Source organism: Solanum stenotomum, chromosome 1, assembly GCF_019186545.1.
Source record: "Solanum stenotomum isolate F172 chromosome 1, ASM1918654v1, whole genome shotgun sequence".
Classification (NCBI taxonomy): Eukaryota; Viridiplantae; Streptophyta; class Magnoliopsida; order Solanales; family Solanaceae; genus Solanum; species Solanum stenotomum.
This window is the reverse complement of record NC_064282.1, coordinates 17,414,314-17,437,311: the sequence shown is the minus strand read 5'-3', so window position 1 is coordinate 17,437,311 and position 22,998 is coordinate 17,414,314. Positions and strand designations below refer to the sequence as shown.

Below are 22,998 nucleotides of genomic sequence, written 5' to 3'. Positions count from 1 at the left end.
AATATATTTAGTACCTTTTAACATTATGTCTCTTATAAATTTGATACAAATGACTACAGTTGATACTATATTATAAGCTGATACAAATTTGCCAAAAAATATATTATGAATATGATACACAATTATTATTTATCATGCTTTCAAAATCACAAATTGATGTGTATAAGCTGATACAAATTTGCCAAAAAATATATTATGTATATGATACACAATTATTATTCATCATGCTTTCAAAATCACAAATTGATGTGACTCACAAAACCTGATACTATATAATTACAATTGTTACAATCCTATAAATTTGTAATATATTTAGGACCTTTTAACATTGGCCCTTATCCTATACACATCACAACTCTTATCCGGTACATATCACAACACTTGATACTATATTATCCGATACAATTTTTTTTAAAGAATTAAGTATCAAATTCATTATGTTAAACAAATCAATGCAATGTAATAGTATTTTCAGTACTTATTAGCAGTTACATGTACATTAATTACTTAACCAATATAACATATATTTTAAAAATAACTTTGTATCAAACACAAAACAATACACAATATGTATACCGGATTCACTTTATCAAAAATTAACAATAAAAAAATATAGGCAGAACTGAAAAACATAGCATTTCAATTAATTGAATCAGAAATTAGTAAGCTAAAAGTACTTTTTAATGTAAACATTTGTAACAGTGGAAAGAAATGTTATAATTTGAAAATTATTAGATCTGAAAAAACAAAGTACTCCACATCGCTCACAACAGTTCATGTTTGATGTTAGTTTTTTATCTGGATTTTTCTTGATCTACTGGACATTCTTTTGTATCTTGTTGGCAAGACAACTTCTTTCAAAACACAGTCCGAAACTGACCAATCACTTTTGTCCGACATTGATTCCATTGGAACTGCATAACACACTATTACATAGCTACAATTGTATCAAATATAAATAATAAACGCCCTTGACACCAAAGGTTCAAGAAGCCAAAACAACATCCCAAACCAAAAAAAAAAAAAAAACAGCCATAAAAACGAAACAAAAATAGAAACTTGTAGCTGCTATGTCCTAAGACCATCAATCTTGCAAGGATTTGCATCTTTCGACCGTAGAGAGGGTGGCTCGCTGGAATGAACCATCAATTTCTCTCCACTCCAGATTTTTTTTGGATCAAGCTTCTGCAGTTTTTTGGAAGAACAAGGAGACACAATTTGACAACTTGAAATTTTAATTTTCTAGTTATGTTACCTTTTTGTGAACGACTGATTGTTTGAAGAAAGAAATGTACGCTTGATTTGTGGGATTCCATTATAATTTCTGTTTTTAGTCCCTAATTTAGCGCAGTAAATTGATAACAGAAATCTCTAAATTAAAGTATCCACGCTTCCCAATTATGTATCTGAAAGGTATTAAAATAAATGGATTTCTGTAATTTATGAAAGAGTAGGGATATGATGTAATTTGTATGTTATATGTGGTTTGCATAATTTTTACTATTTATTTATATATGACAATTATAAAAAATAAGGTCTCTCTATGAAGTTTGACTTTAGACTCTCAAATTTGTTGAGACAACAACTATAATCACTTTATCAAGATTTTATCAAATTCAAAATTAAATAAGTAAAAATAAAGTGAGAGAATATAAAAACTCATTGTAGCATTTCAAGAACTACATATGATCACGAGTAAGATTTAAATTTCAACTTGCAAGAACTACTAACATTCTTTCACCAAACCAAAGTAGGTTAGTACTAGTAGTGTAGTATATTTGGTAGAGAGTAAAAGAGCATGCATCAATATCAATATTATAATAAGGAGTAGTTACTATTAAAAAAGGAAAAATACAAAAAAGAGAAATAATAAAAGGAGTTACCGTGCAGACAACGAAGTTGAGAAAACCAAGAATAATGCTTAGCTTTAACAANGAAGACCATCAATCTTGCAAGGATTTGCATCTTTTGGCCGTAGAGAGGGTGGCTCGCTGGAATGAACCATCAATTTCTCTCCATTCCAGATTTTTTTTGGATCAAGCTTCTGCAGTTTTTTGGAAGTACAGGGAGACACAATTTGACAACCTGAGATTTTAATTTTCTAGTTATGTTACCTTTTCGTGAACGACTGATTGTTTGAAGAAAGAAACATACGCTTGATTTGTGGGATTCAATTATAATTTGTGTTTTTAGTCCCTAATTTAGCACAATAAATTGATAACAGAAATCTCTAAATTAAAGTATCCACGCTTCCCAATTAAGTATCTGAAAGGTATTAAAATAAAGGGATTTTTGTAATTTATGAAAGAGTAGGGATATGGTGTAATTGTATGTTATATGTGATTTGCATAATTTTTACTATTTATTTATATATGACAATTATAAAAAATAAGGTCTCTCTATGAAGTTTGACTTTAGACTCTCAAATTTGTTGAGACAACAACTATAATCACTTTATCAAGATTTTATCAAATTCAAAATTAAATAAGTAAAAATAAAGTGAGAGAATATAAAAACTCATTGTAGCATTTCAAGAACTACATATGATCACGAGTAAGATTTAAATTTCAACTTGCAAGAACTACTAACATTCTTTCACCAAACCAAAGTAGGTTAGTACTAGTAGTGTAGTATATTTGGTAGAGAGTAAAAGAGCATGCATCAATATCAATATTATAATAAGGAGTAGTTACTATTAAAAAAGGAAAAATACAAAAAAGAGAAATAATAAAAGGAGTTACCGTGCAGACAACGAAGTTGAGAAAACCAAGAATAATGCTTAGCTTTAACAAGACACACGAGTTTGAGCCTCTTGTCAACGCCATTGTCCCATGAGTCCCCCCACCCCCCATCCCCTCTGTCCCACTAGTGTCCCGCCGTCACTCTATTGACCACCCACCAGACCACCCCTCAAAATTTCTACTTTTTTACGAGTTTAAGTTTTATATATCGAGCAATAATTAATTGATTTGTTTTAATTTCAAGTTTGATATAGTTATAAAATGTGTGTATTTTTTTAAAATCCTATTTTATTAAATTATAGTGAATATATTGTTATAGTATAACAACATGAAGAATTAACTAATTATAATATATTACATTACACTTATTATAATGTGAAAAGATTTAATTAAGAAGTTAGAAAAACAGAAAAGAAAAGGAACAAAGGAATGAAACAAACATTTGGTGGATTTTGGCGGCCTATGTGGGGGTGTGAACACGTGGCAAGTCTGGTCAGCAAATGTTGGTGCCACGTGGGATGTGCGACCGTTAACGTTGGTTAGTGCACTCTCTTGTGTCCCTTCCAAGAGTAACAATGGAGGGTCTAGCACATGCAACAATGTCTCTATAATGTCCTTTTCTCTATATCCATCTCCATAACACCAATTTATATTCCTTATTTCTTTTCTTTTTTCTTTTCCTTGTACGAATTCATTGTCCATTAGTAGAGGCAGAGTCGGTATTTCAATAACTTTGATCAAAATCTTAGTTGAATGATGATTTGAGACTTGAAATCGAGGTTTGAAAGTTCATATAGATTTGAATGATGATTTGAGACTTAATTGGATGATTTAGACGGATTTTAAGAAACTCAGGAGTGATTTCAACACTTCAATTACAAACTAATGAGTCTAAAGATTAAGAAATGATCACGATCAAATAGGTGATCAAACGAATCCTAACATGTTTGTAGGGTGTTTGCATTCTGAAGGATTTAGGTGAATTCATTCATCAAAATTGAACAGATGGACACACCAATTTTTTTAATTGTTGGTGTTACCACTTGATGTGTTAGGGGTACGAGCAAAGACGTTTGTTCTTCTTCCGTAACAAAATGCATAAATATTACTCCCTCTGTCTCATTTTATGTGAAGTAGTTTGACTCGGTGCGGAGTTTAAGAAAGTAAGGAAGATTTTTAAAACTTGTGATCCAAAATGAATGATAGAAATTTGTGTGACCGTAAATCATTTTATTAAGAGTAAAATAGATATTTTATAATTAAATTGTTACTTAATATAAAAATATGTCATTCTTTTTTGGACCAATTAAAAAGGAAAATAAGTCAAGACAAAGGGAGTATATGTACCTAGCTATATTCAAGGTCGGTCAAAAAGATAATGAAATATCAGTCACTATTCATATATCATTTCCCCGTTAACGTGTTTCATCTAGTATGTACAATAAATGTAGTGCTAACTGCTAAAATCTTTCATGTCTCAAATTAAAATACATCTCTACCGACAACTTTGTTTATTATTCTATCTTTTTTTAAGTTTAATGTCTTATACTCATATTAGATCCTGACTAATCTAAATTCATTTTAAAAGTGCTCTTTAGCTAACAAAATTAAAATGCCTGATGGACTAATAAAACCAATTCAAAGACTTTCTAATGCATCATGATTCATGACTATGCTTTGAGTCAATCTTGCATGTTTTTTTTTTTTTTAGAAAAGACATATATCACTAAAAATATATATTGTAATATGTATGTTTTATTTTTTCGCACTCCTTCTGTTTCAATTACTTAACTACTAGTACTATTTTATGTAATCATTTAATACCAAGTATAGTATGAAAAATTAGTAGTCATAAAATTCTCTTCATGATTTTCTTTAATAAATCAGTAAAATAAAATATTTATATTTGATATATGAGCAAAATAAAATGAAACAAATTTCGATATAAAACTTTTTACTCCCTTCATTATTCAGATACAAATAGGCTTCCTGCATCCTCAAGGATATATCAACAGCATGATATGAAAATATTCCCATTTAACCTATACAGAGGCGTAGCTACTATAAGTAAAATGATACACAAGGTGATTAAAAAAATATTTTGAATATTCTTGATAGAATAAGGTGTTATAACCCAGTGCTTTTAGATGCTTTGGAAGAGCCCTAAGTGCTCATGTATTCAAATCTCACTGACAATAAAAAAAATTCCTTTTTCTTGGACACTTTTGATGAAATTCCTGGCTCCGACATAGAACCTATATCTAATTGATCAGTCTGTTTTATATATATATATATGAAGCATGCATGTGGAAGAAACTAGGGACATGTATAAACGCGATATATAAAATGTTGGATGACATATATGTATATATCAATGTACGTAAAAAGGTTTTTCACTTTTTGCATAGTACCTTTAAATAGAATAATGTTTGTTAAGGATTTTCAAGATAACAGATGGTGGAACCAAGCGAGAAACCAGGAGCTATTAACCACAAAACCATAGTTTTAACTTCATACGAGGACAAAGCCAATGAATAATTACCTTGGTCGATACAAATATCGGACAGGCTCTTGCTTCTTTGTATCTCTCGTTTTGCCCACTCGATTTGTTTTTTCTTTGAAAAAAAAAACATATTTCTATATATAACTATCTAAACATTTATGACTTATTTCAAACCATGAATTTCTAAATATTTTAACATTTCTTGTTCAGTTAAATATTTTCACATAAATTAGACGAGAAGAAAAGAGTATATTATATGTTTGGGACCCAATATATTTGAAAGAGACATATTTGAGGCCACCCATATCTTTATTTTGCCATCTTACTCCTATCTCCCTTACATTTGCATGTTCTCCTATCAAATCCCTTTAAGTTCTTCCATAGTCAGCATTTAATGCTCATTTTTCTTGCTTAAAGTATTTATATATTGGTAGTACGCACAATCTTCATTCAAAAATTCAGCAAAGTACCAACAATTAACAATTTTAATTTCATCTTGTTTGAATCAGTACACTTCAAACATATATATAGTAGAACCAATTAACGGGGATTTTCATTTCAAATGTCAATCACCAAAATCACTACTCTTCTCATGATGATTTTCCTTCTTTTTCATGCATGTAATGCTCGCTCACTTGGTGTCCTCAACAAGGTTTGTTTTATTTCTATCTATTAATATTTTCACTTTAATTCTTGATCTCTAAGAAATTAGTAATAACAATAACGATAATATAACAATTACAATAAGTAGGATAAGAGGGAGTTGCTCGGATGGTAAGCACCCTTCACTTCCGACTTTAGAAGGTTGTGAGTTTGAATCACCAAAAATATCATTTTAGCCCTATTTGCGTAGGATTACAATTTTAAGATGAAGGGGATCCAAAAATGTCATGGACAACGAATATTCATATAACCAACCCTTACTTGCCTATCGTTATAACTCTATTTCTAAGACAATTTGTGTATTAATTATATCTTGATATATTTGCAATTTAAATAGTAATTTCTCTCTTATCTTTTTGCAGAATGAAGAGAAACCAAATAATGGTAGGGTTTCCAGTACCCCATGGGATGCAAAAGCAAAACAGTCATCAGCACAGCCAAATAAAAGTGTGAAGGAAAATAATGAAAAAGATCACTATGGAGTTTCAGTCACTTGGAGGGTTCATCAACAGAAAAGGGAAGATCCACCACCAGAGTTTAACTTGGATTATTTACCAGCAAGAACACATCCTCCTGTTCACAATTAGTTAACAGGCCCCGCGCGCGCGGATGATTAGTTTTCTGATCCAGTATCTAACATGAATTTTCACATGTTAAATTGAAGAATCTCTTAATCATGAATTGTTGCAAAAGTGAGAGTACTACTTTTCTTGTTGAATTTGGTCTCCAAACAGAATTGTACAATTTTTTCTATGCTGATATATATATATGGCAACAAACACATATTCCCAATTATACAATGTCAAGTAGTCAATATAATTCCATCAGAATTTGTTACATATCGTCAAGGTAGTTAATTGTAACTCAGATAAATTATACTAGGGACTTAACAATTATATATTTACCATTCATTCTAATTGTGTGAAGATATTTTACATTGTTCATATCATAATATGTGAGTCAGGACTAGGACACGTATACAATGGTTTGTTGAAGAGGAGCAATAAGGACAAGAATGGGAGTAGAGACTAGAGAGGGGTAGGTATTGATTGGCAAAAAAAATGGGTGGTAAAATGTTTGTATACGTTCGTTAATTTGAATAGGAACTTGCAGTCTTATCGTATATATTTTAATTTCTTTTGCGTACTAAGAATATATTTTCCTGTATTATATTTGGCTTTTCTCTTCATCTATAATCAATTATATTGTTGTTTCTAGCTGTTGATATATATACCAAGATCCGTAAATGAAATTAAATCAGTGGTGACATAAATCAGAAAAGATCCTTTGCAAGTTCTAATTGAGTAGAACAATAATATGTAGTAATATATTCTGTTCTAGTATGTCATTCTCATATCATTAAGAAATTAATGAATGGACCTCTTTCATTGTTTGCACCAAATTGACCCAAAAAATCATAAGCGAAAAAATTTGTCAAAAATTTTAAAAGGGAATATCAAATTTTTTAAAATCAAAAGGGTAAAATTGCTTCTGACGAAGCGATTTTCCTTTGACACAATATTGACGCCGTTACATGTGAATGTTTGAGTTACAATTAAAAAAAATAAAAATTAGAGGGGGAATTTCGCTGCCTTGTCAGCGATATTTTAATAAAAACGCTGCCAAGGCAGCGATTTTCAAAAAAAAAAAACGCTCCCAAGGCATTAATAGATTTTGTTTTTAATTTTTTTTAAAAATCGCTGCCTTGGCAGCGTTTTTATTAAAAAAAAAAAAATCACTGACAAGACAACAAAATTCCCCCTGTAATTTTTTTTTTTAATTGTAACTCAAACATTCACATGTAATGGCGTCAATAATGTGTCAGAGGGAAATCGCTTCGTCACGAGCGATTTTTCCCTTTTGATTTAAAAAAAAATTGATATGCCCTTTTGAAATTCTTGACAATTTTTTTTGCCCTTTTGACTCTGGAATTGTATATATTCTATTCTAGTATGTCATTCTCACATATCATTAAGAAATTAGTGAATGGACATCTTTCATTGTTTGCACCAAATTGACCCAAAAAATCATAATTTTTTGGCGGAATTAAAAGAAAAGAGCAAGTAATTAAAAATTAGGCATGTCAAAATGGTTAATTAAGCAAGACTATAAATGACAGGAAGGACAACCTTTAAGAAGAGGTGTTATCTAACATCGCTTTAAAAATAATATGTATTTAAATTGAACGATACATATACATATAGTAAAACAAATACAAGCTTGAAAATAATACAAAGGAAATAAGAACAATTTGTGAGGAACAAAAGCCTCAAGACGAAGACGAGAGGGAGTTGCTCGGATGGTAAGCACCTCTCACTTCCAACCTGAAGATTGCGAGTTTGAGTCATCAAGAGAGCAAAAGGGGTGGGAGCTCCTAGGGAGGGTAAAAAAAAAAAGCCTCAAGACGACCAACATAATTTTAGACTCAAACTCATTTATAAAGTCGAATTGTGATAATAGATCGACACTGCTCGAGTAAAATCACTGATTAAGCACATTTAAAGCCTTTAGGCACTTTCTTTCCACAAGAATTCAGAACTACACTGATGGCAATAGGAACTTTAAGCTTAAGGACACCCAAAACATTTGCCTTTATGGCAGTGCATAAGCACAAAGCAGCTTCAACATCTGCTATTCCTTCTAAAAGAGCACAACATTTGCTACTTGGTTTTGCCCCAATGACTTCATGAACTAGCCCAAGCCAATCTCCACAAATACCAAACTTTAGGGTATCTTTGGGGCACTTGGATGGTGCTTTTGTTGGTGTTGGAGGGCATGGTATATTATGAGATGAAGCACAAGTGAAAAACACTACATTGAACAAAATTAAAAAAGAAATTACCTTAGATCCAAACATTTTTAGTAATTAACTAGCTAGCTAAGCTTGTACAAATATTTTGATGAACTTGTGTACCAAATTTAGGTTGATCATTTGGGATTTATAAGGGTTCAATTTGTAGGGTACAATAGGTATCCTAATTAGTGGTCAATTATGGTTCTGAGGATAGTGTGGGGGTAACATAGATATTTGTATGAAATGAAGATAAGGAATAAATTGGAAGTGAATGAAGTTCACAATTATAGCATGTTATGTCATTTTTGGCCAACTATATAGTATAACCATGTGCATTTTAGGGCTACAAGTCCTACAAAATCAATTGGTTATCTCAAATTTAGATTCCAATATATATATATATATATATATATTTAACGAGATGATTTTCGAATTCTTCTGCTTTATTCATATGGAATTGATTACTAAGAAGGCAAATGTAGATATTTGAGTAGTAGCCTATTGATGGAGATGTTTATGTCATTAAAAATATATATTATAGGTGTATGTTTAATTAAAGGGGAAATTACATAAATCACATACTTTTAAGATAAAATTACAATTTATCCCTTAAAAGTTTATAATTACAGAAATTCCTCAAACGGATATAATAATATAAGTGTTGATACATGCGCGAGATACAATAATATAAGTGTTGATACATTAATCTGATGCACGAGATACAATAATATAAGCGCTGATACATTAATTTGATGTGCGAGATACAATAATATAAGCGCTAATACACTAATTTGATGCACGAAAATGAGAGATTTTGGAGATTTATAAAACTTATAAGGGATAATGGTAATAAATAAACTAAAAGGTGGGATTTCTCTAATTTTTCCTTAATTAAAATGACGCTGCTATAGAACTAAATGAAAATGGGAGCTCGTAACAAAACTTTTGCTGGAACACCGGTTCAACAAAGCGTTTTAATGTTTATTAGTTATTTTAAACCAGGGTTCGAATCTTGTTCTTATTTCGTTTTCTTTTTTTCCACTTTAACATTCTCGTAGCTTCCTTCACTTTCTTTACATTTAATTAGTCTCTTGTCGTCTTCTTAATATTCCTTCCCGTTTTAATGTATTTGTCTTACTTTCTTGCTTAGTCTATCTCAAAAAAGATATTTCAGTTTTTTTTTGGTAATTCTTTAATTTCAATTTTTTACATGACATATTTAAGACTACAAAATTTAAAAATATCTCATTTCCAAAATAAATTTAATACCACATGAACCAAGAGTCTTTTTTTATTTTCTTAACTACAAAAATCTCTTTTACTTGATCAAAATCCAAAATAAATTAGACTGACACCATATTCAACCTCCGTGGTGATAGACTCACATTAAAGATAACAGTAAATCGTATAACTTTTAAATCTTAGATTCATCACTAAAAAGTACACATAATATTTGAAGTCCGAAGAGATGTTCTATAGACTTAAGTACTTAGGTAAGATACGACTCTCATCGAGTCCTTCTATTTATTTTTCTTCTAATTTGACTATTTGAGTTCTTGTCCTCACAACTAGAGAAAAGAAAAGGAAAAATATAATTACTAGTATTTTTTTACTTTTTTATAATCATGGTATTAGGACTAAATTTGCACGCACCCTCACAACTATGTTAATTATATAAGATACCTTTTGCCTAGCTCTCATCAACACAATTGCTGAGGAACTTTGTCCACAAGATATCAATGAATAAAAATAAATCGCTTAATTTCATTGGGTCCATGGGTTATAAGATAGAAATGAATTCATAGACTTTTTACTGATAATCTTATTTATAAAAATCTAAACTAATACAAATCACATCACTATCAGCTCCTTCCTTATCTGTGTTAGTTTGTTAATTATCCAATCACCAACATTTACATGTTGGAAGTCAAAGATTTCCCTTCTTTACTTTACTATGAGTTGGAAAGTTGACTCTTGGGGAAGGGGTTATTATGACCATTATTTTAAGTAGAAAAATAAATAAAATGAACTTGGAAGACAAGATATCCAATTTAGAAACAGTTTCATGTATTTCCCAATTGATATAAATACGATAGCTCTCATACAAAACTAGTAACTAAGGCACAAAGACAATTAACAAAATTTCAATTAATATCTACAATCATAAATGGGCAGTGGAAGAGGCTTTACATTCATTTTGGGCTCTCTTTTTGGAATCTATGTTGCCCAACACTACAGAGTTCCAAGAATAGGTGACTGGGCCCATTCTGGTTGTGTCAAGGCCCGTGAGCTTGAACAGGCCTATCGCAGGCCCGAGAATTTCAATCCTAATGAACGTCATCGGGCCCATGAGCTTGATCAGGCCTATCGTAGGCCCGATTATTTCAATCCTAATGAAGGTCATCGGGCCCATGATTGTTGGTTCCGGGCCAAGTATCATGAGAGGAACTATCGGAGGCCCGAGAATTTCTATGGTAATGAAGCTGGTGAAGAAGAGAACAATGAAGTTGTCCATCCGAGGCCCATGAATCTCAATAGGCCCAAGACTTTAGATAACAATGAAGAACAAAACAATAATAAAGTTCTCGATCAAGATTGGGCCAGGCCCATGGATCCTAATGAAGTTAGTGATAAACCGAACAAGAATAACGCTGTCCATCCTAGCTGGGTCAGGCCTAGAGATCTCAACAATAAGCCTTATAAAAACAATGGGCCGGAGAATTTCAACCCAAATGAAGGTGGTCAAGAGTGATTCGTTATTTATGTTGGGGGACTCAGATATCTCTAAAATAAAGAATAGTTTAAATTTCTTATATAAATCTAGTTAAGAGTGTTTTGAGAGTGAGAGTGTTTGTTTGTATTTAAGTTCTTGTAACTATGTGTGAAATATAAATCTTGTTACCTTTCCTTTACAATATTTGACTAGAAATATGATTTATTATTTATTTGACGAAACTTACCAAAACAAAATCTAGTTAGGTGGAAAACTTATTGAAATGTTTGATTACAATTTAACTGGAGCTCTGCTCTTGTATATTTATTGAGGTTAAATAAGACGGCAGAAGTAAGATTCGTTGTAGTCAAGTGGTAATTCAATAGTTTAAATGACACAAATATCCCTTAATGGATTGTTTTAAAAAATTTGTCTTCAACAATTGAACTTATGCCTAATGAAGAACAAGTTCTTTAAAAACTGAAACCACGACATGAGATAAATTATGATATAAAATATATATATTTATGCCTCACAATTTTTATTTGTTACTAGAGTCATAAATTAAAGATTAGCACAAAATAAGGTCATAAGTGCCAATAACCCCAAAATCAATTATAATGAAAAACAAAATCTAATATATTCACAATGGTACGAGTTGATTGAGAATTGGGATTTGACTCTTGGAGAAGGGGTAACATTTAAATAAAAACAAATTATAAAAATATTACTTGGAGGATAAGATATTGAACTAAGTAATTATATATATAGAGATCATCCATCACCTCATGGCGATTAAAAGAAAAATCTTTGGTTGAATTTCAACAAACAAATAAGTAAAAGATGGGCCTCTTCAGATTCATGTTGGGTACTCTGTGTGGAGTATATATTGCACAAAACTATACAGTGCCCAAAATCAATGAGTGGGCCCAATCTACATATGTGAAGGTTAGGGAGCTTGAGAAGGCCCACCGTAAAACACAGAATTTTGATGGATACAAACGAGGCCCAGGCCCAACTAAACCAGACCCGACCCCATCAATGGGTAAGGGGTAGAGACGACATTACCAAATTAAGTATTTTACTAAGTTGGAGGTGGGTTTTTTTTTCAAGATAATAAATTATTATTTGTTTTTATTGTTATTGTCAACAATCTTCATACAAATATTTTCCTATTTTTGCATTATTTTTGGTCTCTTCTAGGTTCCAAAAAAGTGTGTTACTACTTTTTATCCATGGTAGATGTATTATCTTTTCTTCTTATTTTATATCATAATGATGAAGGGCTTACTCTCGATTTTGTTATTATATTATATAACTTGAAAACATCATGAGAATTCAACTAGTAAATACTAATTAAACAAATACTTTAATCCCTCCATTACAAATGGAGAGCTAAGAATGGAACAGAGTCACATAATAAGAAAACTAGAATTGATAACAGCAAAACTAGATCACACAAAGTTAAAATTATTTAAAAAATCAAATAAAATCAGTGGAGGTACAACAAAAATTAATGAAAAACAAATATACAAAATAAAAGAAAAATCCTCAATCAAATAAGTTGTGTTTTCATAACATTTATTAAATATAGTGATTTCTTATTTTATATTGATACCTACCCTCCCTCTTTCAAGATGATTTCCTTGATACCCTCTCCATCTATTTGTGAATATAGAAATTTTCACCGATTTCGTCAATCTATTTGTGTATATGGAAGTTTTCATCGATTTCATTATTTTGTATTGATACCCTCTCAATCTATAAGACACTTTATATAACTTTTTTTAAAAAAAATAATAATACTTAAAAATAACTCTTTTTATACAAACGGAACAAAAAAATAAAAATAGAATTCTTGTGATTTTATTTTTGGTCATTATATTGTATACCATCTTTTGTAAAAAGATAAGGCCAATTCCCTCATGTTGTATCTATGTTGAAACATAAAAAACAGCATTAGTATGAGTATTTTGGGCGAACCTACCCTTTGTCTTAAAGGACACCCATTAGTCGGAAAATTATGTTGTATATAGAGGTCAAATTTTAGTTTAATAAATATAAATACATAAATTGACACCTCTTGAAACTAGTTGAAGGTTTAGTTTATTGGTTAATGTATTGCAAAAACTCAACGAGGTCATGTGTTCAAACATTACTTAACCTCATTATAATTTTCTTTACTATAACCATTGACACCCCTTAACGTTTTGAGAAATATTCCAAATTAACATAATAATTTTTTAGAAGTTTTATCACCTAACTATCTCAATGTCTATGGCTAAATATAATTATATAGAACGTCATTTAAAAAAAAAAAACATTTTAATTTTTTAAATTTATAGAATATCGAATTTTCCTTGCACTATCATAAATTGCTTAGTTGTGCCCTATGGTACAGGGTCAATGGCAAAAAGCCAAAAATGAGTACTTTTTCTAACACATTACACATGTATATGTTGTAGGGTGATATTATATATAAAAAAAATTCCTCCTTCCTTTATTTCTTTTTAAAACAGTTTTGCAACTAATGAACCAATAAAACCATGAACAATTTGAATATATAGTTAAAATCTAGAAAAATTATTTAATAAGCCTTCAATGTTTGGGGCTTAAGAATATGGAAAAATTACACGATTAAGCAAACCTATACTAGTTAATTAGTTATTATAGCTAGAGTTTATTTTAATTACCACTCGCCACCAATTTTTGGTTATAATTACGTTGCTTACCTTTTCTGTTTGTATAAGCGTGTAGTTGTCCCTTTCCATATATACAAATGATTCCTTCTCTTTCTTCATAATCATTTACCTTATTTTCTCCTTAAATCCCTCAACACAAATTGATTTCATAATTTGAAAATTTAAGTTCTTCCCTCTCAAATCGCGCTTCCTGATTTTTAGGGTTGTTATGCAGTTAAGTTTCTTCCTTTTTTGTGGTTTCATTCTTAACCTTTTGATTTGTATTTATATATAACTGCAATTTCATATGATTTTTCAGATTTATAATTAGATACAATCAAAATTATAGATGAAGAAACATCCAATATAGCTTTGGAAGATATTATGACAATTATATAAGTACAAATCAGCTATGAATTATACATATACATATATTTGAGTACAAATCAATTGTCACTACTCCTTTTATACAATTACAGCCGAAAATCGCTCATTGATACAAGCAATAATTTCACATAATAAATAATTATCAATCAATTATACATATACAAACACTAATTCCACCAATAAAATAGAATATGTGAATTATACATATACAAATATAATCAATTGTCAGTGTCACTACTCATTTTATACAATTACAAATGTAAATAGCTAATTTATACCGACTCTAATTCCACATAAACTACAGTCACCAATCAATTATACATATACAAACACTAATTCCATCAAAAATAAAACAGACCTATACATATACAAAATATATAAATACAAACCACCTTTGAAGAATCTGTTTATACAATTATGTATGAAAATAACTAATTTATACAAACACTAATTCCACATAAACTACAGTCATCAATGAATTGAATCAATCAATAATAATTTATACAATAACAAATAGAAATCAATTTATACATTTACGGAAGGAAGGAAAGTCATATTTGGTATGAAAGTCTAAGGAGATACTGTTCCATGAATTAAGGGATTGTTTACCTTTTTCCAATCGAAATTACCGTCATTATTTTTTAAAAAGTTTGGATTTTCGTTTTGTATAAAATACCAAATAATAGTGAATTATACAAATACGCTTGCCTATTACCAATAAAATTGTAGCTACATCATGTAAATATGTAAACTATAGCTAAGGAGCCTAATTAAGTTTATTCTCGTGGCTATATGCGAAATTTACTCAAAGAATATTACCCAACACGATGATCAAGTTATCAAGAGTCCAGTCAGTCCATGCAAAATGTAATTTAAAGGGAAAATATTTTCTAGCTAGTCACTTTGCTGTTTGTGTACAAGTTAAATTAGTAATCAATTTTTATTTTCTTTTTTAATGGTTCTTGTGCTGTATAAACTTAAATTACATGGTATTTTGAATTGTTCAACTATTAATTATGTTTCGTTGGCCCATTAAAAAAAAAAGAGTTCAACTTACTACAAACTATCTGAGTCACAATTTGACACAAACAAAACAAATAATAGTTGTCTAATTTACTTTGGATTTGGAATCTTGGAGAAGGGGTCAAAAAATATTATTTTTTTAAAAAAAAAGTTCTTGGAGAACAAGATAACGTAACAAACGTTCCTATAAATCAAAGTCCAAAATTTTGCAACTAAAAAATCAAAAGCAAAGAAACACCATCTCTTCAACAATTCAATTGAAGATGGGATTAATCGGGACGACAGTAACATTCATGGCGGGAACTGCTTTTGGTGTATATTTGTGTCATACTTATGATGTTCCAACTTTCAACCAATTTAAGGAGGCTGCTATTGTCAAGGCCAAAAATCTTGAAGAGACCTACAATCCTTATGGCAAATCCAACAAGGTTGATACTCAACAAAAACCAGTTTTCTTTGACGATCGAAAACAACAATAGTTTTTGATTATTTGGTATTTTTGAGTTATTATTCCACAATCAAGGGAGTTTCTTCTTTTTATTTGTCCTAGTACAGTTTGAAATTCCATGTTTTAGCAATTCAGTTTCTTCACAAACTTTTTACTTTTTTTCTGAATTTATGTGATCTTGTACACACATTCTGTTCAAATAAACTCGAGCAATTAACCTGCGAAAGAATATAAAGTTTATAATTCAAGAAAAGCATGGGAAATATTTTTTGAAGAATATTTGTTCACAAGAATCAAATAAGTCCAATGAATAAGAAGGTTGTATCCATTACCTACCCCTAGATCAAATCGAAAAATCAAGTCTTCGAATGCCCATAATGGACTAATAACATTTTTACACTATAAATGACTGCATAATGACCTACTTCTAATGCACAAAGTCTGTGAAGAGAAAGGGGAATAGAATTCTCGAATGCCGTTTAAGTTTTTCTGGGCACGCAACTAATGAACCAAAGAGCATCTCCTTCCAACTATGTCTTCTTGATCAGATACCCAACCAAAAGACCTATAAGACCAATCAGCACGACAAACAACATTGAGACGCCACCAGCATTGCTTTTGTTGATTTCTTTTCTTACCAGCTCCTGCAAAATTGTACAGTAAGAAGCTGTATTTACAATCATCCAAGGAAAATAATCATAACATAGAATTCATGCACAATATAAAACAACTAATTATAATGACATGATAATTTTGGCATGGGTTACAATTCTATGGTCTTAACTGGAACTACATATTTCCTTCATTCTGTAGGGAATAGGGACTCTGTAGGCACCCTTTATCCAAGAATATAATATCACACAACCTTTTTCTCATGAGTAAAGATCACACCTTCTAAATCAAATTGATGTGCAATTAGCTAAGGAAATATCACATTTCAAACTAATGTTCTTCCCAATCACATTATACAAGCGAATACACAAGCAATATTACATCTAACTGCTAGCATGTGTTCCCAAGTTGGTAATTATACTAGTATTTAAAGCACAAAAAACTTCCCAAGAGTACTCCCCAGAACAACTCGTTTAACTGCAGGTATATAAAGTCACCTCCTCATCATAACCACTCACAACTGAAACCACTCAGAACTCTGGTTCCTTCCCCTCTTTCAAACCCCCTATTACTACAAGAACAACAACATACCTAGTGTAATCCCATGAGTGGGCTCTGGGTAGGGTAGGATGTAGGTAGACCTTACGATCTTACCCCTACCTTTGTGGGATAGAGGGGCTATTTATGGTAACATATATGGTCAAGAAAAAGGCGATGCATAGGTACCAACCACTAACCACCACTTCACTCGAAAAAAAATTCCGATGACGATAGTGTCCGTGGTAGCTTACAATCAGCCATTTCACTCAAACTTCTATAGTTCCATATGTGAACAAGTAAGAAAATGTCAAATTAATATCACCCATGGTTAACAAATTATTACCTCAAACTAGGGCAAACAAGGAAATTTCACCAAACAGAATGCATGCACTAGACTCCAGATATGTCTTCATGTCCAACAAGCAATAGGAATTCCCTCCATCATTTCAAACCAGTATTTTATGAAGAGAGAACATCACCATCACAAGGAATAAAGTGGCAAAAGTAGAAGCTACTTGAAGCATCATCACTATTATTCACTAAAAGATCATTCTTTTATCATATTCATCAAAACAAAGATACTTTCATCCAGCCACAATCAAGCAAATAATAAATGAACTTTAACCAAGAGATGGGGAAAGAGTAGAATTTGATAAAGCAAATTCAAAAAGTGACAAGTCAAAAACTGGAAGACTCATAATTTCATAAGGTCACTAAACGTACCAATTCCTGACGTAATTTCTGATTTTGTTGAAGAGCAGAAGCTTTCTCATCAGTCAACCTCGAAATCAAAGACCATGCCTAAAGTGAAAGTATTTGTTAAAGATTGTTCATAAACTAACTTGATAAAAACAGCTTTCAGTTGAAATACATTGTGCCAGGAAGTAGTTGTAGGAAGTAAGGATATTCAATCATCCAGGAGAAATCAACAGAAGAAAATTGTGCTAGCTGCTACTACAGATCATACATGTTAAGCTTCAACTTGAAAAATTGTGGATGTCAATATGTCCTTGACGATCAACGAAATCAAATTGGGGTAACAGGAAGCACCAGACTCATTAACTCACATTGGGCCTCGGTTGAAGGCTAAAGATGATGTCACAAAACTACACAATGCCCATATGGTCTTTTTCCCAAATATACAAGAGCGAAAAAACTGAAAAGACATATTTTTATGGTTCAAAAGTTCAATAATTACTCAATAGAATAATTCCGATCACAATTTTCTCATGTTTGTTTTTATTAATGTCAATAACTTGATAGAATAATTCTGGCTCTCTCAATTTTCTCATGTTTATGTTTTATTAATGTCAATAACTCTTAAGTTATAACTAGTTATTTGACTACTTTTATAAGAGATAAAGGTGATTGAGTATCTCCAACAGTTTCCTGTTAATAATTCACACAAATATCTCATTGTTACCTGGTTAATTTTTAGCTTCTTCATCTACAAGTATCACTTTTATTTTCAAAATTTCTTGTGTGGATTCTATTGACAAAATTAAAAAAGTAGATCTTCTTTTCCAATATATCAATAAAATGCCCATATAAATATTATATTTAATCAGATTATGTGAAGAGCTCGCTAAGTGTTTGATGATTTAAGAAAATCTGAAAAAGGTTTTTTAAAAAAGGAGGGGAAGAGAAAGAGCACTCATGATATTCTAATTAGAATGACCAGAATCTAACACAAGGATAGACCATTCTACTTGTTATCAGCACAGTACCTGGATGATCAGCAATTATTTTCAAAGAAATCAACTCCAGAACATGATAAATCATGATTTCGTCCTCCCAAGTCCCAGCCTTTAACACCATTATAGTCTTATCTTTGTTTTGTAAAAAAATAAAAAATGAAAAGGAAGTACGAAGACAAGATTCTTAAATGTTTGCTCATTATCCTAACATTAGGTAAAATTATTCATTGCATCTGGAACTACATAAATTCTGTGGTCCCACAATGTGTTAACCTTACTTATTACTTCTTTCTAACTTCTCATCTCAGCCTTTTCTGCACTCATAGATAAAGGCCTTCTCCATATGTCCAAAAACATAAATCAACCCATTAGCCATCATCACAAACACAGCGAAATGTGTCAAATCTTGAATAACCATGTGGACTATTGTACTGTGGACAAACCTCTGTAAAGTTTTATTCACATCAGGGAAAGACATTCAAATTACAATAAATATATACCTTGCCTAAATTACAAAAAGTGAAAATGTGTGTATTGGATAGACTCAATGTTAGGCATGATTTAATGAATTCAGGAAGATCTATTATCCTTCTGTTATGGGTCAGAGATAAGTACATAAAGCAAACTAAATACTCCAGGTTACCTGACACTTGGGACTCGATTCTGAAAATTAACCTGTGAACATGCTATTGTCAACATTTGGGTGGTAGTTATAATGACAAATGTTGGAGAAAGAGCTGAAATCGGTATTGGGGTTCTTGGTTAAAGTTATCCATCTTGGAAATTTTCCATAAGGAGTCCCAATGGAAAGCTAAAAAAGTGGCATTGGAAAGAATTCTGGAGGGCAAAGGAAAGGAGAGGATATCGTGACAGTATTGATAAGCAGATAGACTTAATTGTAAAGAGGTATCATAGGAAGAACAGAATTACTTAGACCTCCATGCTTATGTGAATACTCCTTTGAGATACAGCCCACCACTTATACTACATGTTTTAAACCACAATCATGTCAACAGAAATTATAAATTTCATTCTAATTTAACCTTACAATATATTAGAATTTGCTTAAATTTTAAGAGACGAAAAATGAAGAAAACCAAAGATTGGTTAACCTTTAATGGGTTGACCCAACCCATTCATATCTCTAGGTGGGTCACTAACCTCCCTTGTCCACAGCTCTCATGGCCCAGCAAGGCTCCCTTTTCCCAACTTACTCCATGCCCCAGCAAACCTTTCCAACCCCCTCCTTCCCTCAACCTTGTCATCCCTTCTCTTAACCATATCCAGCCGTGCCATCGACCTCCACTTCTCCCACTCTTGACCTATATTACCAGCCCTCTCTCAGGTCCCCAAAAGTGCAAGTTTCACCATCACCATGTCTATTTTGATCAGGCATTTAAGTAAATTCTCAACTTGCCGTCCAGTTCTAACAAAATGATACAAATCGGGAGTTGCAAAATTAACTTCTTTTCGGAATGAAAGAGAAAGTATTCTTTCTTTGCACTCGTTTAAGAAGGTTAGAGGAAGAGGTTCAGAAAAGACGCTGAAATGGCACATAAAGAATTCTGAAATCTTGTGCCGACGCAGAGAAATTGTGGAGCTGAAACCATCCAAGAAAGATACCAGACGGATCAGGGTTCAACCGCTAGATGAACTTCACAAATATCTGGCATGGGAAAAGCAGGAACCTATCAGCTTGTACCAAATCTACAGAGCATTCACCTTTAACTTTCAGTTGCAGGGGAGGAGGCATCTGGTTTTTCAGAAAACAAGAGGAAAGGTTCATTTAGTTTTGCTAAATTTATGAGGAAGCACTTGAGCCGGGGATCTTTCAGAAACAGCCTCTCTACCTCCACAAGGTAGTGGTAAGGGTTTTGCATCCACTCTACCCTCCCAGACCCCACTTGTGGATTACACTGGGTATGTTGTTGACATAAAGTCACCTAAACTTCAATAGAAACCCAAAATTATCATCCATTCCGTTAGGCATCAAGCTGCTGATAAGGCACTATGAAAGGAAAATTTTTTACTGCACTGTCAGGTCAGGATCATTATGTTTTAAAAAATATTAATATGAGAATACCACTTCTCCAAAGGACGGTTTAGAAATCCATTCCAGAACTGAATAGTTCGCTTCCCTTAACCTTATTTCCTAGAACCATTCGTCTAATGACAGTTAAATCAAAAGTGAATAGTTCTCTTCCCATAACCTCATTTCCTAGAAACATATTAAAGAATTAGGTAAACTTGACTGTGCAGCTTCTACGATAATACAGAACCAATAGGTCTACAGCATGCATGCACAGATTGATGTAATGTTTTTTTTATGTGAAAGCAATATGTTTCACCTCTGAAGGGGATGATTTTGCTTTGGACTCCTCCAATGATCGTGACACCTAATATTAAGGTCAAGAAGAGAACTTTAGCTTAGCTCATAGTTGGGGAAGAATCACAAAAAAAATATAAATTCAGACACTTACTGCTTCTGGAAGTGAAGTGCTTTTACTATCATCTTCAGTCAACGATGCCCTGGGAGAACCACCTTCTTCAGACCCTTCTGGCACGGGAGAAGGAGGGTTTGCGGGAACATAAACAACCCTCAGTTTAAATTCATCAATAACTTTTCCATCCTCCCTATTGAACTAGAAGCAAATGGAAATACCAACTTCAGTAAACCATAATACTAAAAGAGCCAGAAAAACATTGCTTAATGGTTGTAAGCAACTCACAATCTCTGGAGTGACATCTTTATTAGTTGTACCAGTGGGTGCTATAGCACTCTGAATTAGAAACTTATCCTTACACTGCATATCAGGAGGTGCCTCTTTCTGCGCTTGCATTGTAACTACAAAATCCACCACAACTTATATATTAAAGAATCAATTCAACTACATTTTGTTGCCTGTATCTAATACAATCTCCTTCAAATTCTATATAATTGCATTTCACAAGACACTGAGTTAAAAAATATTAATTTAACTTCAATACTAGGACATCACAAAAGAAGAAACGCGTCAAATAAATTGGGACAGAAGGGGTAATTCAAAAGGCGCAATCAACGAACAAATAGAAAGGAAATGTTACCTGTGACATTGCATGAAGATCCAGGCAAAACAACACCAGCATTAGGCCTAACACAGTACTTCTTGGGGTTGGTCGTCTTAACCTTTCCAACACAGAAGAGAACAACTCAACATTTTACACATCTAACATAACTTGGGTTGATTAAATTAAGCTAATAAATCTCCAAATTAGTTACCTTGAATGCAATGTATTGATCAGTCTTGTTACTTAATTGCATAGAACATGCACTCTGCTTCCTCAACTCAACTTTTCAATACAAGCCCACGAACAACAAAAAAATCAATACCCAAATTAATCAAAACTCAGCTAAATAAGAATGATTCTCCCTAATGGTTAACATTCGCCAAGAAATCAAAAGGGATAAAACCCACATTGGTACTCGATTAATTAAGCGAAACCCATCAATAAATTGAACAAAAAATCGATAAAATCTGAGGAAAAAGAAACTTATGATAGCAAACAATTAAAAAAACTATGAGCTTACATGGAAATTTGAGCTCTGTGGGATAAATATTGATGAATTCACCGGTGGTCATGGCTACGTCTGAACCAATTACCCAAACATATCTAGGGTTTTATTTTTATTGTTTTGTTCTTCACTGAGAATGATCGGAGATTTTTAGTCAGCGCCGAAGAACCTGACAATGAGGAAAATGAAATTAATTATTTTCTGGGCTTGTTTTAGGTAATCTTATGAGATTTGAATAATAATATTTTCGAGACTTCGGTGGAAGGAAATCTTAGCAAATTAACTTTTTTATTCCATTATTACCCTTATATCATGACTAAATTTACGATATCGAGTGGTGAAGGAGATGTGAAACTCGAGGATATAAATGTAAAAACAGGTTGGACAGAACTCCTCAATGAGATTGGTGTTTTGAGTTGGCAAAACTCCTTCGCATGTGCTACCAACCCAAATGGCAAATTAATTTTATTTTTGATTAATAAGATTAATTATTTATTGGTCCTACAAAATAGATTTTTTTTCTTACCTAGAAAATAATAAATTAAAATATAACTTGTTACTTTTTTTTTTAACAAAAATGGAAGAGGAAGCAATATTTTAATAGAATTGCTTCCTTTGTTTGATGTGCATCAGAATGGGAAGT

At 31.8% G+C, this 22,998-nt stretch overlaps 3 protein-coding genes across 3 annotated transcripts; 1 reads left to right on the top strand and 2 right to left on the bottom strand.

Moving 5' to 3' along the window:
- The first annotated feature begins 5,606 nt into the window (after positions 1 to 5,606).
- Positions 5,607 to 6,494, top strand: LOC125845542 (uncharacterized). Its single transcript, XM_049525085.1, has 2 exons — positions 5,607 to 5,896; positions 6,270 to 6,494. The coding sequence occupies exons 1-2, from the start codon at positions 5,807 to 5,809 to the stop codon at positions 6,492 to 6,494; spliced, it is 315 nt and encodes a 104-aa protein (XP_049381042.1). The 5' UTR covers positions 5,607 to 5,806.
- A 1,900-nt stretch (positions 6,495 to 8,394) lies between these two features.
- Positions 8,395 to 8,821, bottom strand: LOC125845536 (putative lipid-binding protein At4g00165). The gene has a single exon (XM_049525072.1). It carries the CDS (start codon positions 8,762 to 8,764, stop codon positions 8,396 to 8,398), a length of 369 nt encoding a protein of 122 aa, XP_049381029.1. The 5' UTR covers positions 8,765 to 8,821; the 3' UTR covers position 8,395.
- A 7,354-nt stretch (positions 8,822 to 16,175) lies between these two features.
- LOC125845386 (vesicle-associated protein 1-3) lies at positions 16,176 to 22,587 on the bottom strand. The gene is made up of 8 exons (XM_049524891.1): positions 22,371 to 22,587; positions 22,062 to 22,132; positions 21,887 to 21,968; positions 21,532 to 21,647; positions 21,283 to 21,444; positions 21,151 to 21,198; positions 17,829 to 17,906; positions 16,176 to 16,597 (listed from the first exon to the last, which is right to left on the bottom strand). The coding sequence occupies exons 1-8, from the start codon at positions 22,420 to 22,422 to the stop codon at positions 16,484 to 16,486; spliced, it is 723 nt and encodes a 240-aa protein (XP_049380848.1). The 5' UTR covers positions 22,423 to 22,587; the 3' UTR covers positions 16,176 to 16,483.
- Positions 22,588 to 22,998: the final 411 nt, after the last annotated feature.

Bases quoted from the DNA above. Each gene is read 5' to 3' on its own strand.
- LOC125845542 (XM_049525085.1), top strand. From the start codon at position 5,807: ATGTCAATCACCAAAATCACTACTCTTCTCATGATGATTTTCCTTCTT. The intron at 5,897-6,269 runs GTTTGTTTTATT...ATCTTTTTGCAG, and splicing joins CACTTGGTGTCCTCAACAAG to AATGAAGAGAAACCAAATAA.
- LOC125845536 (XM_049525072.1), bottom strand. From the start codon at position 8,764: ATGTTTGGATCTAAGGTAATTTCTTTTTTAATTTTGTTCAATGTAGTG.
- LOC125845386 (XM_049524891.1), bottom strand. From the start codon at position 22,422: ATGACCACCGGTGAATTCATCAATATTTATCCCACAGAGCTCAAATTT. The intron at 21,445-21,531 runs GTGAGTTGCTTA...ATTTGCTTCTAG, and splicing joins AAGATGTCACTCCAGAGATT to TTCAATAGGGAGGATGGAAA. The intron at 16,598-17,828 runs GTACGTTTAGTG...ACAATTTTGCAG, and splicing joins AGAAATTACGTCAGGAATTG to GAGCTGGTAAGAAAAGAAAT.